Source organism: Peromyscus californicus, unplaced genomic scaffold (genome assembly GCF_007827085.1).
Source record: "Peromyscus californicus insignis strain IS unplaced genomic scaffold, ASM782708v3 Scaffold_7__1_contigs__length_154581171, whole genome shotgun sequence".
Taxonomy (NCBI): Eukaryota; Metazoa; Chordata; class Mammalia; order Rodentia; family Cricetidae; genus Peromyscus; species Peromyscus californicus.
Window position 1 is genome coordinate 46,523,070 of NW_026294595.1, and position 25,899 is coordinate 46,548,968.

At 42.6% G+C, this 25,899-nt stretch overlaps 1 protein-coding gene across 2 annotated transcripts in view; it reads right to left on the reverse strand.

The window, feature by feature from the left end:
- Positions 1–25,899, reverse strand: part of Lrp2 (LDL receptor related protein 2) — a 150,140-nt gene that overhangs the window by 41,251 nt on the left and 82,990 nt on the right. For both annotated transcript variants that reach the window (XM_052725150.1, XM_052725149.1), the window contains 19 exons: positions 25,028–25,194; positions 24,356–24,499; positions 21,519–21,628; positions 20,906–21,083; positions 19,677–19,890; positions 18,619–18,858; positions 16,919–17,107; positions 13,285–14,205; positions 12,998–13,163; positions 12,454–12,612; positions 11,654–11,943; positions 10,707–10,910; positions 9,812–10,054; positions 9,312–9,437; positions 8,040–8,162; positions 7,481–7,612; positions 5,679–5,880; positions 2,314–2,609; positions 339–855 (listed from right to left, as the gene is read on the reverse strand). In XM_052725150.1, coding sequence (XP_052581110.1) covers positions 339–855; positions 2,314–2,609; positions 5,679–5,880; positions 7,481–7,612; positions 8,040–8,162; positions 9,312–9,437; positions 9,812–10,054; positions 10,707–10,910; positions 11,654–11,943; positions 12,454–12,612; positions 12,998–13,163; positions 13,285–14,205; positions 16,919–17,107; positions 18,619–18,858; positions 19,677–19,890; positions 20,906–21,083; positions 21,519–21,628; positions 24,356–24,499; positions 25,028–25,194 — 4,621 coding nt within the window. The remainder of the gene's footprint in view (positions 1–338; positions 856–2,313; positions 2,610–5,678; positions 5,881–7,480; positions 7,613–8,039; positions 8,163–9,311; positions 9,438–9,811; positions 10,055–10,706; positions 10,911–11,653; positions 11,944–12,453; positions 12,613–12,997; positions 13,164–13,284; positions 14,206–16,918; positions 17,108–18,618; positions 18,859–19,676; positions 19,891–20,905; positions 21,084–21,518; positions 21,629–24,355; positions 24,500–25,027; positions 25,195–25,899) is intronic.

Here is a 25,899-nt window from a genome sequence, read left to right on the forward strand (position 1 = left end):
TACAGCTGTTACAGGCACTTTTCCCACACAAAAGAGGGCTCGGGGAAGCAGGAAAGGCTATTAAATGTTTCTACATACTCCAGTTGAAAGGACCAACTGGCCTGAAAAACATTAGAATTTTTAACGTTTTTACAAATTGCATGGTTTGGAGAGATGGCTTGTTGGATAAGTAGGATCTGAATCCTCAGAAGCCACATACAGCACAGATAGACACAGCAGGACACTTCTACAATCCCAGTGTCCCTACGTAGACAGCTAGACTGTCATATGCAGTGGTGAACAAAGAAACCTCACCCTCAAAAGAAGGCAGGAACCTGTACCAGAGGTTCTTTTCTTACCTGCTGACCCAATCCACAGCCAGACTTTCAGCACGCTGCAATCTGTGGCTTATGATCGTCTCCCGGTTTGTCTTATTCAAAAACATCCGCTCAATGATTTGCTTCTCTGCATCAATCCAGTACAGCCTCTTTTCTACTCTATCAAAGTCCAGGGCCACAACGTTGCCCAGTCCTTGCAAAATCAGAGAGTAAGATGTGCCATCTGTAGTTAAGTTTCTCAGATAGTAGCGGTTGCTGAAGATGAGATAGGGCTCGATGTCACTATTCTGGCGACAGGTCTTCCCATCTGGCTCGCGGATGTAGCCAGGAGCGCACTTACAAATGTAGGAACCTACTACATTCTCACACTTCTGGCTACAGAGTTGGGGCGACTCCTTGCATTCATCGATATCCACACAAGTGCGTTTGTCAGACATGAGCTTGTACCCAGGGAGACAGGAGCAGTAGAAACTGGTTATGGTGTCGGTACAGTTGTGGTCACAGCGGCTGATCGAAGAATCCAGGCACTCATTAATGCCTACAGACAAAAGACGCTTACTAGAGAAACTAAACTATCAGCCTTGGGTCCAGAGTTAAACTCAAAATCAGTATTCCTACTAGATAGTGCCAATTCTTAGCAAAGCATAACAAAAGAAGAGAGGATGCTGGGATTTTCAAAGAGACCACATGAGTTATTCAAAAGTCAGTAATTTATCAACTTCCTCCTTAGCTTAATCTTTTTTCTGCCATCATTTACAGAATGTCTGATTAAGTTTCTATAATCAAACTCACTTTATAAATAACACATCACATTTAAAACTGTATAAACAGCCGGGCGGTGGTGGCGCACGCCTTTAATCCCAGCACTCGGGAGGCAGAGCCAGGCAGATCTCTGTGAGTTCGAGGCCAGCCTGGTCTCCAAAGCGAGTTCCAGGAAAGGCGCAAAGCTACACAGAGAAACCCTGTCTCAAAAAAAAAACAAAAACAAAAAACAAAACAAACAAAACAAACAAAAAAAAAAAACAAAAAACTGTATAAACATATTTAAAGCTGAGGAAAAACTAGGTTTAATGTTTCAAGTCTAATAAAGCTGTTAATTTCTGTGCAACACAGTAAACTTTCTTTTCAAAATTTACAGCACAATTGGAATTTCTAAATATTCAAATTATGTACATATATGTTAATGCAGTATGATATACATTAATAGCATAGATTTTTCCAGTCTCTTCTGTCATCTAAACAAAAGTATAGGATATTCAGCACACTCTACCCAGCTTAGCCCTTCACCACAGATTTTGACAATTAATACAACTCGTGCTTTTAAGTTGACATATTCTTGAGCTCCTAAGCTAAAGTTATCATCTTGTATCAGTCTCGCAAGTAGCTGGGACACTAGTCACAAGCCACTGTACCAGTTCTCAGTAAGCTTTAAAAAATGGCAAGAGAAGAAACTGAAGACAAGAGGGGGGGCCCAGCGTGCTCACCTGTAACATCTTCCATTTCAGTGGTGTGCTGCTCACACCCTGATGAATCACAAGCTACCAGTGTGGTGTACACCTTTGCCTTATGGGGCGGGATAAGCTCAAAGATAGGTATTCAGGTGGCCGAGCCTACCTGTTCTATACCAGAAGAAGACATACTTATTAATGAATAACAGGTGCAAAACCCATGATCCAGTCAAGTCTGCTTCTACTGCTGGTTTGCCACAGGACCGTAAGTAATTCAGTTGCTAGCCGTATGCTGGGTTATTGTTTGTAAAAGGAAGAATGTATTACTAGATTACCAGGAATCCTGCTGGCTATGAGTCTGGATGCCTTTGTGTGCAACCTTCTTAAAGGACACCCTGGATATTGGAATACCGAAAAACCTTTGCCTATTAGTACGGAAGCCATGGTAACTTTTTTGGTAAACGTTCTATGTAGAAGACGGATTGGAAAGTCCTGAGAGACCTAAAGGATTGAGGATCTACACAGTCCCCTCTCCGCCCTGTACTCACCACAGCCTTTTTCATCGCTGTTGTCCGAGCAGTCATCCATGTGGTTACAGACTTTCCCCATCTCAATGCAGTGTCCGTTGTCACAGTGAAACTGATGGGGGGGGCAGGTGGGTTCTGGGGTGTGGCATAGGTGCTCCTGCTCATCCGACCCATCTCCACAGTCATTGTCTTCGTCACAGACAAACATCCTAGAGATGCACCGCCCGTTCTGACAGGTGAACTGCTCTGCGTGGCAGGGTGGGTATGAACAGCCCCGCTCGTCACTGTAGTCCCCACAGTCATTACGACGATCGCACCTGTGTTATGAGATGCAGGACCACGTTGACCATTTTAACAAGATCACAATGCCTTAGCCCTCTCCCTACAAAATAGTCATCTAGCCCACCAATCTCCAGCTCCCTACACCATTTCCCCTGGTGCTGACGACTTCATAACAAATAGGGCAAATCAACATGATTCATACATTAGTAACTCATGGGATAGTTTATGGACACTGGGAATATCCCAGATAAACATCTTGTACAGAAGTCCTTAGCATAAATTCTGTATCCTATAAAATTGTAGTTGGATGATGTGTCTTTAAAGAACATCTATCTTCCCACTGGGGTAATGTTTGCATTGGCAGAATCCTTCATATAATTCTACTGTCCCCTGTCAGGATATGTGAGTTAGTTATGGTAATGGGAAGGAGATTAAAGCCAGCAGATTAATTAGCAAGAAATATTGGAAAAAGAAGAGTATATGTTCTAGTCCTAATTCTGATACCTAACATTTCCATGTTCCTAAGGATGACTCAGTTTCCTGAGATACCATGAGCCACACCGGACTATATTTTCTAGATTATTCTAAGATCCCATAAAAAGCCATGCTTACTGAATGGGGTCATGGTGACAGTTGGTCATATGTATAAAAGAACTTAGGATAAATAAGGACACTGCTAATATTTGATAATTCATTAAACAATAGAAAGAGGGCAAGGAGCTAGGGGCAGAGTATCATGAGACACTAAGGCACGAAAGAGGAACCTACTCAATTTTACCTCTGTGTACTGACCATGTCTGCTAACTAGAACTGCCTTCCACAAGCCTGGAGTACTGCCAATACAATTAGACTGAAAATGTATGCATAGATCTGTGAAGAAAGCCTTGGTCAAAGCAAACTGGCTTACCCACTTGACATTCCAGAAATTCAAAAATAATTCCCAAATGATCTGAGACAACAATGTTTTCCTTTATCTAGTTTACTTCTGACTCAGGAGGGATGTGGAATCGAAGCAAATCACCAGATTTTTAGACACAATTGCATCCCATTATTCCAGCAAGTATTCCTGCCGTAACTCTGTCTCGCCAAACACCATTGCAGTGTGCCCAGAAGAAAACTATCCCTGCCCCACAGTGCCAAATGGAGGGACACACTCTGCCCAGCAAAAGGATGTACATTCACTTCTGAACTCACTCAGATAGACAGAACTGGGGGCCTATATCTTAGGTTTCCAGGGAACTTTATCTTGGTTTGCTTTGTTTCTTTCTTATTCTGCTATAGCACTGGCAAAAGCAATTCAGAAGGAGAGAAATAAGGAAATGCAAAGAAAACCAAAAAGAAAGAAGGGAAGAGGAGTAACCCCAGGGTAAGGAAGCAGTGGAATGACAGTGATGATGAAGACAGAGCTCAGGAAGGGAGGCAAGAGACAATCTAGACTCTGATCAAAACGAAGCCCCGGGTTTTCAGAATATAGTCACATCTAAGAGCAATTGTACTGACTACTTACTAGAACAGAAATGACCGGATAGTTAACCCTTAACCAGGTAGGAAGATGACTCATGGTCACGACCCAATTAACAATTTACATATCACAGCCCTGCCAATTCAGTGTACACAAAGCTTGTGAAATGCTGCTTCACTACAAAAGAAGCACCTGGACCCAAACTGTCCCAGTACAGTGATGGCTATCTGGGCTTCAGGCCACAAATACTCTTTCTGTCTGTCCCTACTCACTGTCATTCACTGCTCAGTATGCTAAGACCCTGCTGGTAATTTTCAACCTTCATAAAATGTGACTTAACCATCTTACCTCAGCATCTACCCCTGACACAAGTGACCCCCGGCGTCTGCAACTCTGACCTTCCGATCTTCTTCCCTAGCCTGATGGTTCCTAGTGCGCTCTCAATAACCCCTGTGCTTTTTAACTACAGAGTGGGTACAATATCTCTTCTTTCAGTTCAAGATCTCCAAGTTGGTTTTTATTTCTTTTCTTTTTCATGTGGGTTTTTTTTTTCCCCCCTTGGTTTTTTGAGACCGAGTTTCTCTGGGCAGCCCTGGCTGTCCTGGAACTCACTCTGTAAACCAGGCTGGCCTCAAACTCACAGAGATCCGCCTGCCTCTATCGCCCACCAAATGCTTAATAGCTGCACTCATCTCGGAAAGTCGCACAGCACTGCGTACTTCCTCCCTTCAGCAAGCTCCTTGCAAGGCTGTCTTTTTTCTTTTTCTTTTTTTTTTTTTGGTTTTTCGAGACAGGGTTTCTCTGTGTAGCTTTGCGCCTCTCCTGGGACTCACTTGGTAGCCCAGGCTGGCCTCGAACTCACAGAGATCCGCCTGGCTCTGCCTTCCGAGTGCTGGGATGAAAGGCGTGCGCCACCACCGCCCGGCGGCTGTCTTATTTTGATTGAGGCTTCTGTCAGTCTCTTTATCCCTTCTGAACTTCCCTCTATAGTCAAAGATTTACTGCTTTAGGGTAGAAAGAGGCTGCGCACTATAAAAACAAAATTCCTGTGAAGAGACCCCTTAGGATAAAGTGGTAAGAAACCACACCACAGGAAATGGCGGAATTTCCCCAAACCAGCAAGCTCTGGGCTGAATCTGTTTAAGATGCACAGTGTTAAGAGTTTTAAATGTCCTGCATGAAAATCTGTATTTCCAACTTAAAAAGGAAAAAGACTTTCAGAAGCTTTGACCTCCCCACCTGATGTTCTACAATCACAGCTGCCTTGACCCTGAGCCAAGCTGCACTTGTTGGAGCTGTTATTTTTCTCACAACAGAAAGCAAAGAGAGAAAAAGTTATTATAACCAAGCCACAAGAGGAAAACTAGGAGGCACGTGTCAACCTGACCCATTTGTTTTCCCGCCACTCTGTGGGTGGAAGGCCATATTATGGCTTTCATGAACCCTAGGGTCTTCTTGGGCCACATCATCCATAAAACACATAAATAACCATATCAATATGGTGTATTAATACGTTGCATATTAAAACACTTTTTTAAAACCTGGATTTCAAAATATTTCCAACATTTTCCCGGGTAGTGTCATAGGCACTAGGCCCTGTGAACATTCTGCCTAATAGGGAAATGTGTGAATCACAGGTCACCTGAATGATTGCATGATACACCGTCCATTTGCACAGGCGAATTCTCCCCCGGAGCAGGTTCTTCTGGTGCAGTTCTGCAGCTCATCAAGGGCGTCAGCACAGTCTGCATCACCATCACAGACCCAGGACTGGGGAATGCACCTCCTGTGCGGAGGTCTGTCGTTTCTACAGGCAAACTGGAAAGCGGAGCAATTTCTAAGCTCTGAAATCAAAGCAGACGAGAATCTCTCAAAGCTCAGAAATTCTCTTGTCTTGTAATCTTTAACACACTGAAGGGCGAAGAGAAACAAGAATAAAGAGGACAAACAAGTCATGTGAGTCTGCATTTTTGGAAACATCAACACGAAAAACCCCACTTAGTTCTCAATAAGATTTACACAAAAACATATGTTCCCATAATACTTCAGAAAATCACCCCCATTTCAAAAATATCTTCAAATATCTTGTATTTTGACAACATGCTTCATATTCCACTGTGTAATCATGCATGAACAAAAGGAGATTGATATGTTAGTACCAATTTGATGGCGAGGAAACTGGTTAACTGGACATCTCAAAGTCAGACAGCCAGAAGGATACAGAGACAGATCTTTCTCCTCCGAAGGATACAGAGACAGATCTTTCTCCTCCGAAGCTGGAGCTTTTCAATACATAGCCAGCCCTCCCAAACGAAGAGCAGGGTTAGGGGAGGTCAGAGTTGTCGGAAAGTATGGCACAAGGAGGTGACATACTGATTCAGAATCATCAGTGCCTTGTCCAATCCCACCACAAACAAGACAAAAGAAACAGAGAAAATAGTTCCAGTCAGTCATCAGTGACAGGGAATGTAGAGCTGTGGCTACAAGTTCACTATCAAATGCCAAGCTGCAGGAAACTCTGTCCTTGTTCTTCTCAGAAGGAAAGGCATGATGCTGAAACTCCTCAGGTAGTAACTAGAGGTTTTGTTGTCAATAAAAAAATGTGGCACCAATGGTGTGGGTATAATATCCACTCTTTTCTTAAATTTAAATTAGTTTTTATAAATTTTTGGCTGGGCGGTGGTGGCACATGCCTTTAATCTCAGCACATGAGAGGCAAGGGCAGGAGGATCACTGTGAGTTCAAGGCTAGCCTGGTCTACAGAATGAGTTCCAGGACAGCCAAGGCTACACAGAGAAACCCTGTCACAAAAATAAAACAAAAAATAATTTTTTTCATACAATATATTTTGATCATGTTTTTCCCCTCCCCAAGTCACTCTTAGATCCTACCCATGTCCGTACCAACAACTTTGTATTCTCTTTCTCTCAAACAGAAAAAAAAAAGACAAGAAACAAAATTTTTAAAAAGTCAAAAAACCCAAAAGAAACAGAAGACCAAGACAAAAAAATATCCCAACAAAGCAAAAAATTCCATTGAGTTTGTTGTGTTGGCCAGCTACTCCTGGGCATGGAGCCCGCCGTGGAGCGTTGGTATGCCTACTTACACTCCATTAGAGTATCAATTGCAGATAGTATCTCAGTTAAGGGTGAGTTGGAACTGGACTGGGGGGCGGGTGCACTGGAGGGGAAAGAATATGACCAGTTGCTTAAAACAACAATGGTATTTATTGAGTAGTCCACTGATGAATACCACAGCTTCCAAGCCTGTAGCTTCTGGGGTGATCAGCTGAGTTCCCTTCACCTACTCTAGAAATGTAGTCATAATTTCCATTAGCCAAATGTGAGTGAAAATGAGCACCAAGTCATTTTGCATCCTTGTAAAACATGTAAGTGATGATGTCAGACACTCCAACCACGAGCGAATTAACCTGCCTTCACTTACCACAGTGATGCCTTTGGTCCTCATCACTCATGTCCCCGCAGTCATTATCATCATCACAGACCCAAGTATTTGAGATGCACCTGCCATTATCACACTGGAACTGGTTAGCTGTGCAGGAGTTCAGTATCTGAACTGAGAAGAGAGAGAGAATTGCTCAATAGAAAGACTGGGATGTCTGCTTTGTAGCCTCTATCAAGGACGTTCAAATCTGGTATACGTCAATGAGAAGCTTACTCGCATATACATCAGGAATACATGAAGTGTCACAGCTGATCTTTGAACTGGTTTTACAAATGACTTTCCAAATGTAGTGGGAAAACACAAGAGTGGTTTATAGTACAGCAATATAACGTGGGGTAAGGCTGTCAGTGAGGTGCACATCACACTCGCTGTACCAGCCGCTCATGGATGAACACCTACTCAATGGTTTGGGCATCCCATCCGGGAGTAGGAGCAGGGAGGGTGAGCACCTAGCCGAGCAGCTCCAGCATTTGAAGGGTGAGAGGAGCCTCAGTTGCTAACTACACATCCTGTGCTTCGCCTGGTTGCTGACCCTTACCACAACTGTCAGGTTCATCCGACCTATCGGAACAGTCGGCTTCACCGTCACAGTACCAAAAGCTCGGGATACAGCGCCGAGATGACACACACTGGAACTCAGTGCTGCGGCATGTCTGCAAGTCTGGAGGAGAGATAGGCACGAGATTAGAACATCAGCGGGCTCCCGTCTGCTGACCCTCTGCCTGTATCTTTAAACTGGTTAATCACTGCCAGTAAAGGAAGGCTGGGGCTTGGGAAAGGGTCTTTTCTGTTTAGTTTATGATTTGTTTGGTTTTGGTTTTTTCAAGAAAGGGTTCCTTTGTGCAGCCCTGCTTGTCCTGGAACTCATTATGTAGACCAGGCTAGCCTAGAACTCAGAGATCCTTTTAGCTCTCTACCTCCCAAGTGCTGGGATTAAAGGTTGTGTGTCACCGTGTCCAGCTTGACTTTTTAATTAAGTGGATTATATTAAAACTATTACAATAATTTTATTACCAATTCTGTCCCTCACCATAACTCTTAAATCATAATTCGCAATATTCTTACCTATTTATTGTAACTTAAAAATCAGGGTGGATGAGAGAGAGGCTGTTACCTTTGAACTTTACACAGCTATTGGGCATATTAGCTTCTAATACGTGAATACAAATATTAGAATGAATATTTGTCCCAAATGAAGTCTTTTCCTTCTTCTATACAAGGTTCCCCCTGCCTGGACCATAATAGCTGATGGATTTGCCAGTGAACATTTATTGGGAAAACGGTAACTCCAACCTGCCCATCCCCATGGGATGCTGTAGGCTGAATTCTGGGTTATTTGGGCTGCTGCTCCTACTGTTGTACTTGATTACTGCTCTGGCAGATTTTTGTGTTGGACTGTGGTTTCCTCATGGTGGGAGCAGAGAAATTGGTAAATTCTTAAAATATGCTAATTTATACTAATATTTATACTAATATTCTCAAAGTTATTAAGCTTTACAAACACTTCCACTGTTCATAGAGGAAATTGTTTTAATAAAATTAGGTTACTCGAGATCATACCATAATGTTCAGAAAATAACTTACTATACAATTCTGTCCACAGGTTTTACAGATAAAAGTCCTTGGACAGGTTTATAACAGGTTTCCAGAAAAAACGGACTTGAAGCATGAGACTTCTCATAGCCTTCCCCTCATATCTTAAAGCAACTGCCTACTTCCAAACTCAGTTCTTACTATGAAAGCTGTTACATTTCTATGAGGTATGGTCACTCCTCTGAAATCACGGAGAGACAGTTTTTATCATACTCACTGCAGTAAATGGGGTTTTCATCACTCATATCTCCACAGTCATTGTCTCCATCACACAGGAAAGCTCGGGGAACACAAATATTTGTAGTCTGGCATTTTGTGTGTGTAGACGAGCAAGTGCGGGGAGCTTTAAAAAGACAACCAGATAGACATTTGGAACAGACCTACCAAATACATCATAAACAGTGTAGATGTTACCAGATCCCTGCAGGAAAGGGCTCAAACCCCAGGAAGGCATGTTCAAAGTGAGCGGAAAGGCACAGCTCAGGTGAGCAGTGTAAACAGAATCCCAAGTAGGCTCTGGGGTGGCAGAGAAACATGTTCATGAGGTGAGTCTAGCAGGTATACACAGATCCATCAATTTAAGCAAACAATTCAGATATTAGGTAGATGTATTTCTTAAATCATTTAGTTAAGTATAACAAATACTTAGCTTTTTTTTTTTTTTTTTGCAGAAAACAACACGGAAAATTTTCACCTCCTCGCGTAAGACATACTTACGGCAGTTTTTCTCATCCGAGGTGTCGTTATCATTGCAGTTGTTGATGCCGTTGCAGACAGAGGAGAGAGGTATGCACCTCCCGTTGCTGCAAGCGAACTCGGTGGTGCTGTTGCAGTTCCTGAACAGGCACCCTGCCTCGTCGCTGCCGTCGCCACAGTCGTCATAGTAGTCACAGCGGTAGCGATAGGGCACACACCGCCCGTTGCCACACGTGAAGGCGGTTGATCGGCACGTGTGAAAGGCTGGGAGGGAGAAAAGACACTGGAAGAAGCCGTCTTTCCATATCGTCCCAGAGTTGCAAATTGTCTACCCTTCTGGGACAGAAATGCCTACAAGGCAGACTGGATGCAAAATATTGTATGCAACCTATTTTTCAATGAATAAAGCATTTTAATTGAGAAATGAAAGGCACCTCATTTTTATATAGTCCAAAGTGTATCTCCAACACAGAAAGGCATGCAAAAGCACACTGCTAGAGAAATGTACGAAACTTCAAACCCCCTTGGAAGTCCACTGTGTCTTACTCCATTGGCATCAAAACTAAGGGTGGACAGTCAGGAAGAATGTAACGAAATGATGGTGCCCTTAGCGGCATGTTGTCATGCCCCACAGCCTGCTCTCTTACAAGATCCCTGGTGCCCACTCCGTTTTATAGATAGACTTTGAGTCTAGGTAATATTTCCAGTCCATACAGAGACTATAAATGTTAATGCCAGGATTTTAATGACTTTACTCATATGCACACAGAGGTAACTAAACAGAAATGCAGCCTGTATTATCAGAGTGAAAGTTTCTGCCTCTCACAGGAAACCCACCCATACATAAAAGGATTTTGTACCAAATAGTTGCACGATGACATCTTAGCTCCTAACGAAAACACTGATTGCAGCTTACCACAGACAGTCTCCAGCTCATCACTGCCATCACCACAGTCATTGTCGTTATCACATTTCCAATCCTCAGTGATACAGTGCCCGTTGAGGCAGGTGAACTGGGAATGGCCACACCGGGTACCTGTGTCCACAATGCAGTGCTTGTTATCATTGGCCAGATACCAGCTGCCTTCGTGTGGACACTGACACTCAGCTCCATTTGGTCCTGGAGCAGAGGGAGGCAAAGCACAGGACGCATTCTTAGTCTCTTCCAGAATGGCATTTACAACATCTCAGAAATGAAACACCATCTACCTTTCAACTATTCAACATTTCTGGGCTATTCTTCCATTAAAAACAACTACTGCCCATCTAAACACAATGATTCTCAGGGAACAGTTTGCAAAGACACAACATCAGGAAGTACATAGTCCCATGAAACTGTCCTCATATTTAACCCTAAAACATCAAATTATAAACAATATCTCCTAAACAGAAAAATTACATTAATGGAATTCCTATTCAAGTCAGGAATACTCTTCTTTCCCTCCAGCAAGATTCTACTTAAACTGCCTTACAAAACCAATCCAGCTGGGCAGTGGTGATGCACACCTTTAATCCCAGCACTCAGGAGGCAGAGGCAGGCGGATCTCTGTGAGTTCCAGGCCAGCCTGGGCTATAGAGTGAGTTCCAGGAAAGGCATCAAAGCTACACAGAGAAACCCTGTCTCGAAAACAAAAATAAATAAATAAATAAAATAAAATCAAACAAACAAACAAACAAACAAAAAAAAACCAAGAGAACAGAAACCCACAACATAGCCTTCTCAGAATGTAACCCTCGGTCCATTTTTTCAATTTGTTTTCTTCTTGGAAATAATATCCTTGCAGGCTCGCACGTGTCCATGTCATTGTTGTTGACATTATTGTCACTCTATGCTAGTTCTCATGTTCCTGCTCAACCCTTTACCTGGTGCACAGATATGGCTGCATCCTCCATTAAACTGATCACAAGGATTGCTGCACTGCTCGTGCTGGTTTTTGGTAACTGTGGAAATACCCCTAGGCTGGACGGGCAAACGAGTGGTCATTGCAATCAGATCGGACCCGTCGTACTTGTTAGCTCGGTAGATTTTATTGGTGTAGACATCTGTCCAGTAAATGTACTGGCCATAGACAGTCAAGCCAAAGGCGTGAAAGGTTGTGCTCACGATGACTTCGCGGTTAGTGCCGGTGAGAGTACTACGCTCTATCTTCTGCCTGAAACGAAGAGAAAGAAAAGCAATTACTAAAACGGAGAAAGGATCATAATGGCCTGGCACTTACTTATGCTGCCTCCAGTGACTACTACATGGTGCATGACATGTGTCTCTTTCTTGGTGATAGGAAGTCCTATTTGCTTCTCACACTCTGGCCTACATGTATCATTTAGGAAGAGCCAGGCTAATGTTAGAAGCAGGAGCAGTCCATGAAAGATTCACACAATGCATGGGGCCTGCTGTGAAACACAGCAAGGAGATCAAAGGACTTATTTCCCTTAATGATCTTGATTACTTTGAGGAATTTACTTAGAATGACACAAAACATCATTCAGAAATTGAATAATTCCATTATAATTATGGTTACATTTAGTGATGTAAATTTAGATGTCTTAGTATACAGACAAGTTTTCATAGAAACAGTCACAAAGCTAGAACATAAAATAAGACTTTCATCACATTAAGTAATTCCCTCTATGTTTCAATGTCCACATGATCCAGAGACACCTACAGGCTAGCATCTGCCCAGTAAAGAAGGTCACTCTCAAGGTCCAAAGTGAGTCCATTGGGCCAAACCAGGCTGGTGTTCACAATGGGGACCCGGAAGTTTCCTGCCAGTGTGGCTCTTTCAATTTTGGCGTTAGTACCCCAATCAGTCCAATACATGTACCTAGTCAACAAACAGAGACAAAATTAATTCACAGCAAGGAATTTTTTTTTTGAAACAAGATTTCTCTGTGTAGCTTTGCACCTTTCCTGGAACTCACTCTGTAGCCCAGGCTGGCCTCAAACTCACAGAGATCTGCCTGCCTCTATCTCCCTAGTGCTGGGATTAAAGGCGAGCACCACCACCAACCGGCAACAAGGAAGTCTTTAAAGACCTTTCCACTTGACATTCTTGAATTGCCAATAACCATCAATTGGCAAATAAGTAAAGAAGTACTCCATTCCTTTCTGTGCAAATTCATAGATTATTATTATTCTCTACGTAAAATTATTTCTGGTTCCCATTCCACCCTCAATTAAACAAATAAATCAAGAAGACCATGGCATACCCTCGGCAAGGATCTACTACAATCGCTCTTGGTTTGGAAACACGGGCTATCACAGCACGCTTAGATCCATCTTCGGCCACAGAATTGATCGTCTGGTTTGAGTAGTCACTGTAATAAATTCTTCTATTTATCCAGTCAAAGGCAATCCCATCAGCTATCCCTATATCTGGAAGACACACATATATATACTCACATGAAGATATTAGAATATCAAAGTACATTGAGAATATTCAGTATGCTGACCTCCTTATGTCTGCAAAGGTAAACTCCACCTGGTATGCACTTACTTGAAAGTAGGACAATTGGGGTGCTGATCCCTGTATACAGGCTGACATAGGAAATCCGGCCCTGGACAGAGCTTAGCTTTTGTGTGTAGAAGATTCTATTAAATTTGTGGTCATAATCTAGAGCAATGGCAGTTCTTTCCACATTTATTTCTTGGAAAGGTGGGCTATGATCTTCAGGGTCAAAGTGTAAGCTTCTCAAGGAATTGTTCAAGGCATAGATGAGGAAATCTGTTCTTGAGGTAGCACAGGTCTTGCCATCATTTTCCAAAGTCCCAAAGGCACATCCACACTTGGGGGTAGACAATTCAGGTAGAGCGAAGCAGAAGTGGGCACAGCCACCATTGCTTTGCAAACAAGGGTTGTTGTTAAGCTCAGCTGGTGAGAGGGGCTGGACATGCTCATCAAAGATGGTCACATCTCGTAGCAGGTTGATATTGTCTCTTATCACTACTGGTGGATCTGTATTCCCTGGTTCCTTGCTAGCTTGGAAGATTTTTTTCAAATTTCTATCAACCCATATGATAGACTCTCCAAAAACAGTGATGCCATAAGGAGTTGGGTAGCGACTGCCATAACGAACCACTTGAGATTCTCCTCCATCAAGATGGATCCTGGCAATTATATCTAAGGAATCATCAACCCAATAAATATAGCCAGTGCTGTGGTCCATTGCCAAGCCCCGAGGTGTGACAATGCCCTCAGAAACAAGTACAGTTCTATTGGTACAATCAAGAAAGGAGCGTTCAATCTTCGGTTTCTGCCCGTAGTCAGCCCAGAAGAGATATCTATTCTTGGGGTCAACAACAATATGCCTAGGCATATCCACTGCGACTTTGAGGAGAACACGGCGATAGGTAGTATTGATCCGTAGCACTTCTATCAGTGTTTCATACACAAAGGCATTGGTGAAATAAAGATTTCCTATGGAAAATAAAGAGGATGCTGGTGAATGGAAAACCAAGAAGAAAAAAAAGGGGGGTACATCGTTTCCAAATAAAATAATGTAAGGCTGAGGTATGATCAGTATATGTTATCTTTTCCAAGACAATAAATCTCAGTTGTAAGCTTATAAAAAATAAACATTCATGTTCGAGAATTAAAGAGAATAGTCTTGAAAATTTAGAGAACATTTTCATTTCCTCAAAATCCTTCACCTTCTTTCTAACTCATATTAGAGTTCACAGCCAGCATTGCAGCACCACAGCTCACTTCCTACTAAAAGGTATATATTTTTCTTCTTCTACTTAAAGTATGAATCTTTAACATTCATATCAATGACTCTAAATACACTTTATCATGGTATAAAAGAAGCAGAGGAGGACAGCCACAAGCACCTCAGATTGCTACCCATGTTCTCCAATCTCTTTCCAGGCAAGATTAATGTGTAGTCTTTAATAAGTCTTCCTAACTAGTGTAGACATTTTTATCCAGCGGCTTTCTAAAAGCCATCGAATCCAAAATCCACTCCATGTGAAGTACTATAAAATGAATGGAGTATAATGAGTAGAACATGCTAGACACTAAATTACTGATTCCACGTAAAATCAGTTATTGGACTATTTTTTACTATGAACATATTGTTTCCCAATCTGCCTCAAAATATATAAAGAGAAATTAGTGCAATGTGAAATATGTAACTGATAATGTTTTGTTTTGTTTTGTTTTGTTTTTTGCGTTATACCTCTATTTGAGATGGGGTGCTGGTGATGATGCTGGGTACTCATCTCCTTTAAATACAGGGTTGTCAAATAGTGCCAGATAGTATTTTAGGCTTTGTAGGGTATACAGTTTGGTTGTTTATTTGTTCGTTTGTTGAAATGGGGCCTCCTGTATCTCAACCTTGCATTGAGCTCTATGTAACTATGTAACTGGGGATGCCTTCAACTCTTGATATTCCTGCCTTCTCTCGCAAGTACTAAGATTACAGAGACAGGCCAACACACCCAGCCAAAATATATGGTTTCTCTCACAAGCATTGAACTCTGCCATTGGACGATGACAGCAGCATTTAACAACACCAAATCAATGGACATAAGCTTGTCACAGTAAAACTGTGCAAAAGCAGAAAATGGCTACATTTGTCCCACTGGCCATGCTGTGCTGACCCTATTCAGCCCTACCATAAGAAACAGTATACTTTACAGGGACAGAAATTAGGAATCCAGTAAAAGCTTACCTAACTAAGCTACTATATTACAATGCAAGTTTATATTTAAGCCATATCCAGATCAATAATATATAATGGTATCCACTTTTATTGAAAATGAATTCCGCAAATTTGTAATAATCCTGAGTTAATGTAATACTGAGTTGGGCACATAAATTACTAAGAGAAACACATTAACAAAGAAGCAATTAAAAATCTGCAACTCCTTTCACCAGCTACAGGACTCGGGTAATCCAACCCTGCACCTCAATGGGCAGCACTGTAGAGCTGATCCTGTTTTGGGGGGCTGGGGGCTGGGGAGGCACAGGTCATCCAGCCCTCAGGGTGTGAAACAAGAACACTGACCCCACCCCTCACCAAATGCCGCACTCAAGAGTAGACCCCGCACCTCGCCCGGGTAAAACAGTAGAGCTGGCACTGGTGGTGGGGATGCGGGTGAGCAGAAGACTTGGTCCTGCTTATTGTTGCCTGCTGGACTAGGGGAGCTAACCAGGGCAGTGCTAGAGAGCTCACCCTAGTGGTGAAGATGAGGAAGAGCTGGCAGACTGACCAACCCAGGTACCACCCAGGCCCAGAACCGGGGCTATGGGTTGGCCCACCCCAACATCCACCTATCTATGAACTGCTGGAGCACGTGAAGTGACCGGACCTGCAGATCCAAAGCTGCAGGGTCTCCAAGACACAGGGCAACAGCAGGATATCCAAGAGGGGATCCAGTGAGGGTCCAGTATCAACAGTGCAGCAGAAGTCAGAGGCCTTGAACTAGACCAATGAACACTTGCAAGTAAAGCTATATGGACTAAATGGTTTACTGTGTGACTCACTGTGTCCCACTGCAGCTTCCACAACAAGATTTTTTTGTTTGTTTGTTTGGTTGGTTTGGTTTTTCCAGACAGGGTTTCTCTGTGTAACTTTGACTGTCCTGGAACTTGCTTTGTACACCAGGCCGGCCTCGAACTCAGAGATCCACCTGCCTCTGCTTCCCAAGTGCTGGGATTAAAGGTGTGCGCCACCACCTCCCGGCTCCATGTTAAGATTTTTGTTTGTTGTTTCTTTGCTTGCTTGCTTGTTTGTTTTTAATTTGTTTTTCTTTTAAATCTTATTTTATTTTGGGGGGAAGGGGGAAATTATGTAATCATATTACAATATCAAAAATAAACAATAATCTGCAACTGAAATTGCTTGGCTTTAAAGTAAGTGAATGCCTTTCCTCTTCATGATTTCAGATCATTCTCATCTAGAAATTTCCTGTCAACCTTAGGACAAAAACTACTGTCCCATAATTTAATATTTTGCTACTTAATTGCATAAAAATAGAAGAAAACGAAATGATTCGCCCATAATTAATCTGCCAACTAGAGCATCTCCTCTTTCATTTAGTGAGTGCACAGCCTAGTCTTAAACGAGCTCATACAGCATCTAGAAAAACCATTTCTGACACAGCGATGAAAACCACAGATCACATACCTGCTACCCAATCCACGGCAATACCCCGGATTCCATTTGCTCCTATGCCGTAGGTAACGATGTCGCTAAAAGTAGACCCATCGGGTTTGATTCTACGGATTCCGTTAGAGGATCTCACAGAGCTGCTAAAATCACACCAGTAAATAAAGCCGGAGGCCACATCCACATCCACGTGCAGAGCATTCCGTCCTAGAACATTTAAGGTGTATCAACCAACTGAACTGGCACTTTTAAAATCCCCTCTCCACCCTTTTGTTAGCATTCGTTAGTTATACAAACTGATATGTTTCATTATAACATTTCATCCTCTATTATCACACCCTGTCCTCCATTACTGTAGCCCTTTCTAGATCTCATTCTACTATCATGTATTTCACTTCTTCTTTGTTATTATGTGTTTACATACATGTAAACTACAAGGTGCTGAGCCTGCTGAGTGTTCCTCATAGGTACTGACAACCGATTGGATAACCAATTACGGGGGGGGGGGGGGGGGGGGGTCATCCCTGCTCAAGATTGATTCTCCATTGTCCACACTGACATGCCAGCTGCTGCTGTCATTGTCTTGACAAGGCTACCGAAGTGTTGAGATTTCATGGGTGCAGCTTCCCTATCCTACCTGGAACACACAACACCCCAGACTGTCCTGTTCCTAGAGCACCCCCCTCACCTCTCTGCTCTTCCTCTGAAATCCAACACCCACTATGAGATCAGACTGTTTACCAGCGGCATATGTAGAACCCAGATCTTACTTCCTAAGTAACATTTCCTGAAATAGGAGTTCTGACTCCTAGGAATAAATGGCTGGAAAATCTTTTATATCATGAAGCACTCATGGAATCATACAAATAGAGCATTGAAAAGAGCTCTAACGGTCAAAACAGGTCAACTGGGTCAAATAACTGATTATATACCACCTACCAAATTTAAAAAATTTTCCTGGCAAACTAGGGCCAGGAAAATAACTATGTGAGTTTAAGGACCCCCAGATCCCATGGAAATGTCAAAGTGGGTATAAAGGACTGTCTGTAATTCCAGCCCTCAGAGGGTGAAGACAGGGTGCTAGAAAACTCTTCATGTTCTCACAAACTGCCACACATTTTGACTTATCCAAGAGACAAGTTTTTGTGTACATATTCACAAATAAGTCAGGCATGGTGGGTACAAGCCTTTAATCCCAGCACTCAGGAGGCAGAAACAGGTGAATCTCTGTGAGTCTAAGGCTAGCCTGGTCTGTATAGTGGGTTTCAGGTCAACCAGGACTACATAGTAAGACTTAGCCTCCCAAAAACAGAATGAAAGAAAAATACACAAAAATATGATTATTGGAGACTAGTGCTGAGTTCCCTTATACCACTTCATCAAATATGTACTAATAAATTTGTGGATTCCTTTATTATTATGTTAAATAATGGGATACCTTCAGCCTACACCTCATTAGCAGGAATACAGAACAGTTTTCACCCATTCAGCAATCCTTCATGAAAATCCATGCTATACTTTATAGCCCTCTAATCCGGTTCTATTAGATACGCAGATTCTCCAGCCACAACCCAGAATTCTAAGTGAGCAAACTCCTGGCACAGAACTTGGCTCAGCTCTGAGTTTGACAGCCCTCCCCCAGATGCTGATGCACTGAACTTTATAATCCACTGGAGCTGGCACCAGCCAGAAGCAAACTTGGTTAGGAGTGCCCATACCTTGGCCAGCCACTGGCACCATGGCCTCTGAGTGGTCAGATAACTCCAGGCTAAAGCCTCGAATTGCAGACAGCTTGGAAACAACAATGAAGGAGTTGTATGGAGAGCAGGAGTGCCGGTCAGGGTTGAGCTTAAACCCACTAGCACAGGCGCAGGAGGACATGCCACCGGGTTTGGGCAGGCAGATCTGCTGGCAAACATTCGGACTGTTGCTGCAGCCGTTGGAAGAGTCAGCAGCATCTAAAAGAATTCAAAATCAGTCTGTAACCTTATGCACTTGGCAGTCCCAGCACATTTTTTAATGTGTCAACCAAATATTATAAAAATAATAAATGCATAATAATAACTAGATTAGCAGATTAAAATCAATACTGAAAGACAGGAATTTGTTTGAAGATCCAAAAAATACTGGAAGGAAGCAATGCATAGCAGTTAGAAAATGGAAAGTGTGTCTTGCTTCACTTCCTTCCCTAAGAAGCATGCAAGGGTGAATTTAAAGATGGCACAAATCGATAGACTAGCTTTTTCCCTCCTTCCCTTTCAACCTGAGATGAGGATATTTCAAAGACTTTTTAAATCACATGCAATAAAAACAAATAACATATAGGAGACAGAATAGTTGGTACTCTTCGGTTAAAGTTAATTTGTTGGTGGTTTGGGGTATTCCTGTTAAGACTAAAAATTCTGTCCCAAAATTCATCTTAAGCATAAAGCAGTAAACAAAACAGAAAAAAAAAAGTACCCTTCATAGAGGTTCTATTAGAAAAGAAACATGGACAATAAAAAGAAGGTGATGTGCTGATGAATGCTACAAAATACAAGTCAGACTTCAAACTTAGGAGGAAAGAAGGGGAATAAATTTACTCTGAAGCTGAAGCTGGCCTATGACAAATTAGTCACTGACACTGAACTGTCAAGTAGTTTTGCATACATGTGTGCACCAGGGGCTTCTGGGTGTGAGTGAGACGTGTGCATGTGCCAAGCACTACATGTGGACAGTGTGTGAGTGTACAAACGTGTGCATGTGCATCACACATCCATGAATGACAAGTACTCACTACGTCGGTGATAAACCCGAAGACCCCTCAAGTTCTGGACATTGTCTCTCAAGACGACTTTGTTGTTCCCAGAGGACTTGTCGACTCTCTCAATGACCTCATACTGTTCATCAGAGTAATAAAGGAAGGAGCCATGGACCGCAAGACCCCACGGGTGGGCCAGGTGATGCACCAGGATCATCCGCTCTGTACCATCCACATTTCCTCTTTCGATCTAAAGGATTAGAATTCTCATTATTTCACTGATTCCTACTGAATAAAATAAGAGAGCATGTTCACATTAACAGTCTCTTGTATTTGTGTGGCACTCTATCCTTTCTATAGATTTCTCAAAACTGTTACGGAATTGGTCCATCACAAGTATGCTAAACAGGCAAACATTCTTATCTTTAAGGGATAGTTAGATCACTCGTAGCATGCTCAAGAATGCATAGAAATGTCTGAGCATGCACCACCATGCAGTATTTGACAGACATTGGCTGTAACATCTACCCGGACAAGGAGACATCTCCCCCAGAACTACAGGCCAGTCCTGGAGCCAAGCATGGTGCTACGGTGTGGATAAATGGCTTTAGTCCATGGAGAAAGAATCAAGTAGACCACTTCTGGGGAGTGTGGAGGGTGTAACTGGTTTAACTTGGGTTCAAGAGCCTGTCTCTTTGTGCTTTCTTTTGCACCAGCAGCCCAGCTGGGAGCTGCTGACAGAGACGGTGAGATCTGGGTTACCCACTACCTCACAGACAAGGGAATCCAGAAGGTTATATGCCAGAAATTTCATGTGTGTACTGGCCATGTCTTTAGCTGCTGAGCTGAGATGCTTGCTTATTCTCTAGCATGTGTGTGTGTGTGTGTGTGTGTGTGTGTGTGTGTGTGTGTGTGTGTGTCTACTCTGCAATGGGAGAACCTAAAGTCTTTTCAAAGAAAAGCCTGACAACACTAAAACATTAAATCCATGTCTCAGAAAGGACAAGTAAGGAATGACAAGTGGTGACTACTTATCCTTAATGAAACCAAAGGTTTATGGGAAAAAAATAAAAACCATCATTCTGGAGAGAATGTTGCACATACTGTGAAAAATAAAAATAAAAATGGACTACAAAACTAAAGTAAGGAGAGCATTGTCGAGAGGAAGGCCAATATTAGACCTGATTCAAGTTGCCGAGTAAGCCAGCACGTTTGGAGTCACACAGTAGTGTGAACCGGTAGTCAACACTTGAAGACGCTCATACCACGCCTCTGCTGGTGACCGCCCAGTAGAGCTTCTGCTCCTGGATGTCCAGGGTGACAACCTCCAGGTGTTCCAGGTTCCCAGTGAAGAGAATCTTTAAGGATGATCCATCCATGTCAGCACTTGCGATCTTGGCAGGCACCCCACTGTCCGTCCCCTGGTCTGACCAATACAGTTTCCTACAACCATGAAAAGCATGAGGGTTTCAGGAAACAGAAGACACACAAGGGCAATACAACCTAGGGGCATTTAACCAGTGTCCCGTCAGTGTCTCTAGAGTTCCACACGCCATTTTGAATAGCACCGAAGACCTAAAACAGTACTGAAGACAGGATGGTAGAATTTTCCATCTATTCAACCTCCAAGGTCTGTTAGGTCAGAACGTATTGCACAGGCTTGCATGATGTTTAATTCCTAAAATTCCTGCATGTGGAGCATTAATTATATCCTTCACATTCAACACAATTCAAAAGCTCTTTCTTACTGGGATCTACATTGTTCAAATGTCACATATTCTACAGTTTGAAATGCCAGCAGGGCACTTCCTCAGACCAGGGCATTGATAAAGACGGTGAGGACAGGAACACCCGTGCCACTTGGTATCTATCACTCACCCACGAACAGGATCAACAGCTATGCCAACTGGAAGACCAACGCCAAGAGAGGTGCCGTCATTGGTGATCAGTGTTTTTCCATACCTCGTCTCTCCCTGGAGCGTCATCACCTACAGTCCAAAAGCATGTATTAGAACTGACTTTCTTTCCCGGAAACAAAGACAGAGGGAATGCAAAACCAAAGCTAAAGCATGGCCAAAGATGGCGTGAGACACCCATAATCTTTAATTGTGTTTCCCTCCATTTCAACTTCCTCTTTCCTCTCTGGGGCTGGGAGGAATAATCTCAGAAGAAATGAGGGCTGGAGAGATAGATCAGTGGCTGCTCTTCCAAAGTACCCAGCACCCACATTTTGGCTCACAAGTTCCTGTAATTCTAGTCCCAAGGGATCTGACATCTTCTTAAGGCCTCCAGGGACACTACTTCAGTGCACTGCACTAACATACACACAGATGAAACACTTCCCAATTGATGAATAAATCACTGCCTGTTGCTATACATTTAAGGTTTGTCTGGAAAACTGCTATTACATGCAAATAGATATAAATAATCTGTGTTTACCTATAAATAGTCTGTGTTTACCTCTCTCTCTCTCTCTCTCTCTCTCTCTCTCTCTCTCTCTCTCTCTCTCTCACACACACACACACACACACACACACACACACACACACACACACACACACACACCCTTTTCCCCTCATTCTGCTCCCTGTCTGACATTTCTAATTCCTGCTTGAATTACAATAATTTTTCTCATTTCAAGTCACCTTTTTCTATTACAATCTCCTAGGGCCTCCTTGGGTCACATTAAGTCCCTTCATGACTTCTAGTCTACCTTAAATTCTCTCACACAGCCACCTGCAGGCTTCATTTTTAAGCGCCACATCTTTTCCAGGAATAGGCACACAGCTACCCCTAGTGGAAAGCAAGTTCTTCAACAGCACCTCCTATTTTCAAGATGGAATGAAGTGTGACGCTGGAACAACACAGCTAAGCCAACATTACACCGACGCTCTTTGTACTCATCGGGAAGAACTTTACATTTCTATCTCCTAAAAGATTAACCAATACAAACCAGTGGATGACTCATCTCCCATTTTGAATACAGTGATAATTTGCAACTCAGGACCATGAAACATTTTTACTTAATGAGTATGAGCTTTAGTGAGGCCAAGTCATTTGTCCAAGGACAAGCAGTTCATGATTGGAGGTTTAACATTCATAATATGTACGTATATATTTAGTTTTAATTTTTGTTCGGTTTTTATCACAGGGTTTTTTTTATCCTCCTGCCTTTTCTATACTTCATTGTTTTTTTAGAAATGGGCGTTGGTCATCTTTCAAGGCTCGGTTCAAATGACCACTAACAAGTCTCTCCTGCCCCTCCCACTAGCACACACGCACTTCACATTTGCTGTTCTTACCACACAGGAGTGAAATTATTGCTTTGTGTGTAAGCTAGTTAGAAGGAAAAAATAATCTTTGATCATCTTTGAATATGCAGGACCCATAGAAAACATTTACCAATATCTGTTGAATGAATGCTGAAGTAAAGTAGACACAGGCCAGACTGAACTGGATTCTCTCCACTGTATCATACTGCACTGGAGGCCAATTACAAACTAGAATTTCTGCAGCTCAAGTGACTATGTTGATTGACACACAAATATGCACACTCAGGGGCCCCAACAGGCTGTTCATTTTACCTGTTGCTGCTGGAACCCTCCTCAATACCTTTGGAAATGTTAAAGCAGTCAGCCAAGGCATTCGTCACCACTTTTTTCTGAGGGCCTCAGGATTGGGCTTGGGATTCTCAGCAGCACATCACATTTTGATGAGCTTGAGATTATGGAAAGGACCTTCTGTCACTGTCAAATGGGATTTAGAGAGTCTGTATTTTTGCACTTATTCCTAACATTCAAGCCAGCCATTTCTGGACTACAGATGGGACTGCAGGATCCTTTCACATCTATTCGCTTTGATTGGCATTTGTGCATACTGTGAATTTCTCACTCACTGTGACTCACTAGCCCTCAGGTCATTGTGCACCAGTAAACTATGAAGTGCTGTTCCACTGTGGACTCTACCAAGCTGCCAACATGACTCTCACCAAAGAGCAATCAACTAACCAGCTGTGTGTCAACTATAAGATCTATTGACTACCTCTCTCTTAAGACCCCTCTCTCTCCTAAAGCATTCGAAACTAGCATGAATTAATACACCTTGTCCTTGTCCCGGAGTGGAGAAAACTGATATTGGTGCCATAGACTTACTTCATGTAATTTCAAGTCTACCCTGAAGCTTGAATGTCTTCTGGGAACTGAGATATAAAGAGTACTTATCTCACAGAGGAGAGAAATTAGAATCAAGTTTCTATTGTGTCTTTCACTGTTAGAAAAATTGGAGCCAGAGTACAGAGGTAGCAATAAGCTTGGCTGATAACTGATAAAGCATTTCTTCTATGATTTTAATTAGCTTTCTTAGTATGTTGTAAATTAACTGATATCCTTTATGGGGACACAGTAGAATTGATAATTTGTAGAAAACAGAATAGAGTAATAGAATGTTCTATTAATTTATTTTTATAAGGTGATTTTTATTTTCCTTGGATTTGCTGGCATATTTTGTAGCAGTTTTTGCTGTTTTATTTTGTAAGTGTTTTTGGTTTTTCAGTCAGGGCTTGAGACAAGATCTCAATCTATAGCCCAAGCTGGCCTTGAAGTGATGCCCAAGCCTCCCTATTAGAATTAAAGGACTGAGCCACCGTGCCTGAGAATATATTCCACATGAATCTGAAAGCAACGTTTGTACCTATATTATAATGGAAGCAGCATTACCTCAATGGACCGACTTGCGGAAGTGGTATAATAAATGTTTCTTGATATCCAGTCTAAGGCCAGGCCAAAAGAGAAGCCCAGCCCAGATAGAGGAGCAAACACGGTCCTGTTGCTACCATCAGTCTTCACTCTATGCATTTGGCCCTGGGAAGAAAGACAAGGGAGGTGAGCTGACCTGAGGCAGGGCACAGACCTGTGCAGAAGACCTCCTCTCCTGACTACAGCTGCTGCCAGCTGCCAGTTTTCTTTATGTCCCTCAATTGTTGAAAATGGTAAGCCAAGTTGAGTACCCGACCTTTCAGGCAAGGAAAAGCTCACCGTACAGTCTTAGAAATAAAAAATTAAAAGCACATTCTAAAGTGTCTCAGAAGTCAGCAAGACAGACAACATCAGTCACAGAGCTCTCTTTGGCCTTTCTTTCTCCTGGCTCTTTCCCCATTCTGGCAGATTGCTTCCACGAAGGGTGGGAAAAAAAAAAAAGAAGAAGAAGAAGAAGAAGAAGAAGAAGAAACTAAAGAGTCTCAAACAAAAGGGTGCTGGAGAAACATTTGCCCCAGAAGCAAAGATTCTGACCCAAGGCCCCCAGGACCTCCATCAAATGCCTTCCTGGAATCCCTGAGGGAACGTTTACTTAAATAATGACCATATACATTGGATGTATCCAAAACTTACCGGGTTCTCAACCCAATAGATAAATTGCTCTGAGTCATCAAACTCAACATCAAAACCATTCCGTATCCCTGCTATGGGAACCATAGCGTCATTGCTCTTCACCTCAGGGTCAAGGGAGATTCCAAAAATGATGTTGTTTCTTACAGACATCAAGAAAGGTTGATCACCTGTAAAAAACAGCAGTTTTGTGGAACCACAAGCATGGCAGCAGTAACCACAACACAGAACAGATGTGTCCTGAGTAACCACAGGCCGCCCACAGGGGCCCTCCCACTCCACACATGACACGGCCTGGATTCTCCCCAGTACATAGTCCTCATCATCTTGGTACTCACACTGACAAACTATCAGGATTTGACTCAGAAAGTTTTTCTCTCTCTCCCCACAGACAACCTTAACAATATGCAGGGAAAGTGGAGAGGTGAAAAATAACTTGGTGAATAGTAACTTGTCTCATGCCTATCAGATATCATGTGGTTAAGACGTGCCTTCCTTGTTAGATTCTAATTCACAAAGTAGCACAATTACTGTTGTGTTTAATTTTCTCACTATTGTGTATCTAGAACTTAACCGAAAGCCTGGAATAAAAGAATTGCCCAAATAAATAGCTGTAGTTGGTTTACTGATGCTCACTTGGTTTGGTTTTCACTTGTGCAGTATTGAGATTAAACCCAGGGCGCCACACAGGCGAGCATCACCCCTACCACCCCACCCCTGAGTGCCGACTCCTGCCCATCTTCCACACACTTTAAACTTGTTTTCTAGATCTGTGTATCGTGTACAGTATGAGGGAGGCACCTGCCATGGCAGCTCAGACTTAGCGAACACTACGGAAGGCAAATGTTACTAAGCCATTATTGGGGCGGGGGAAT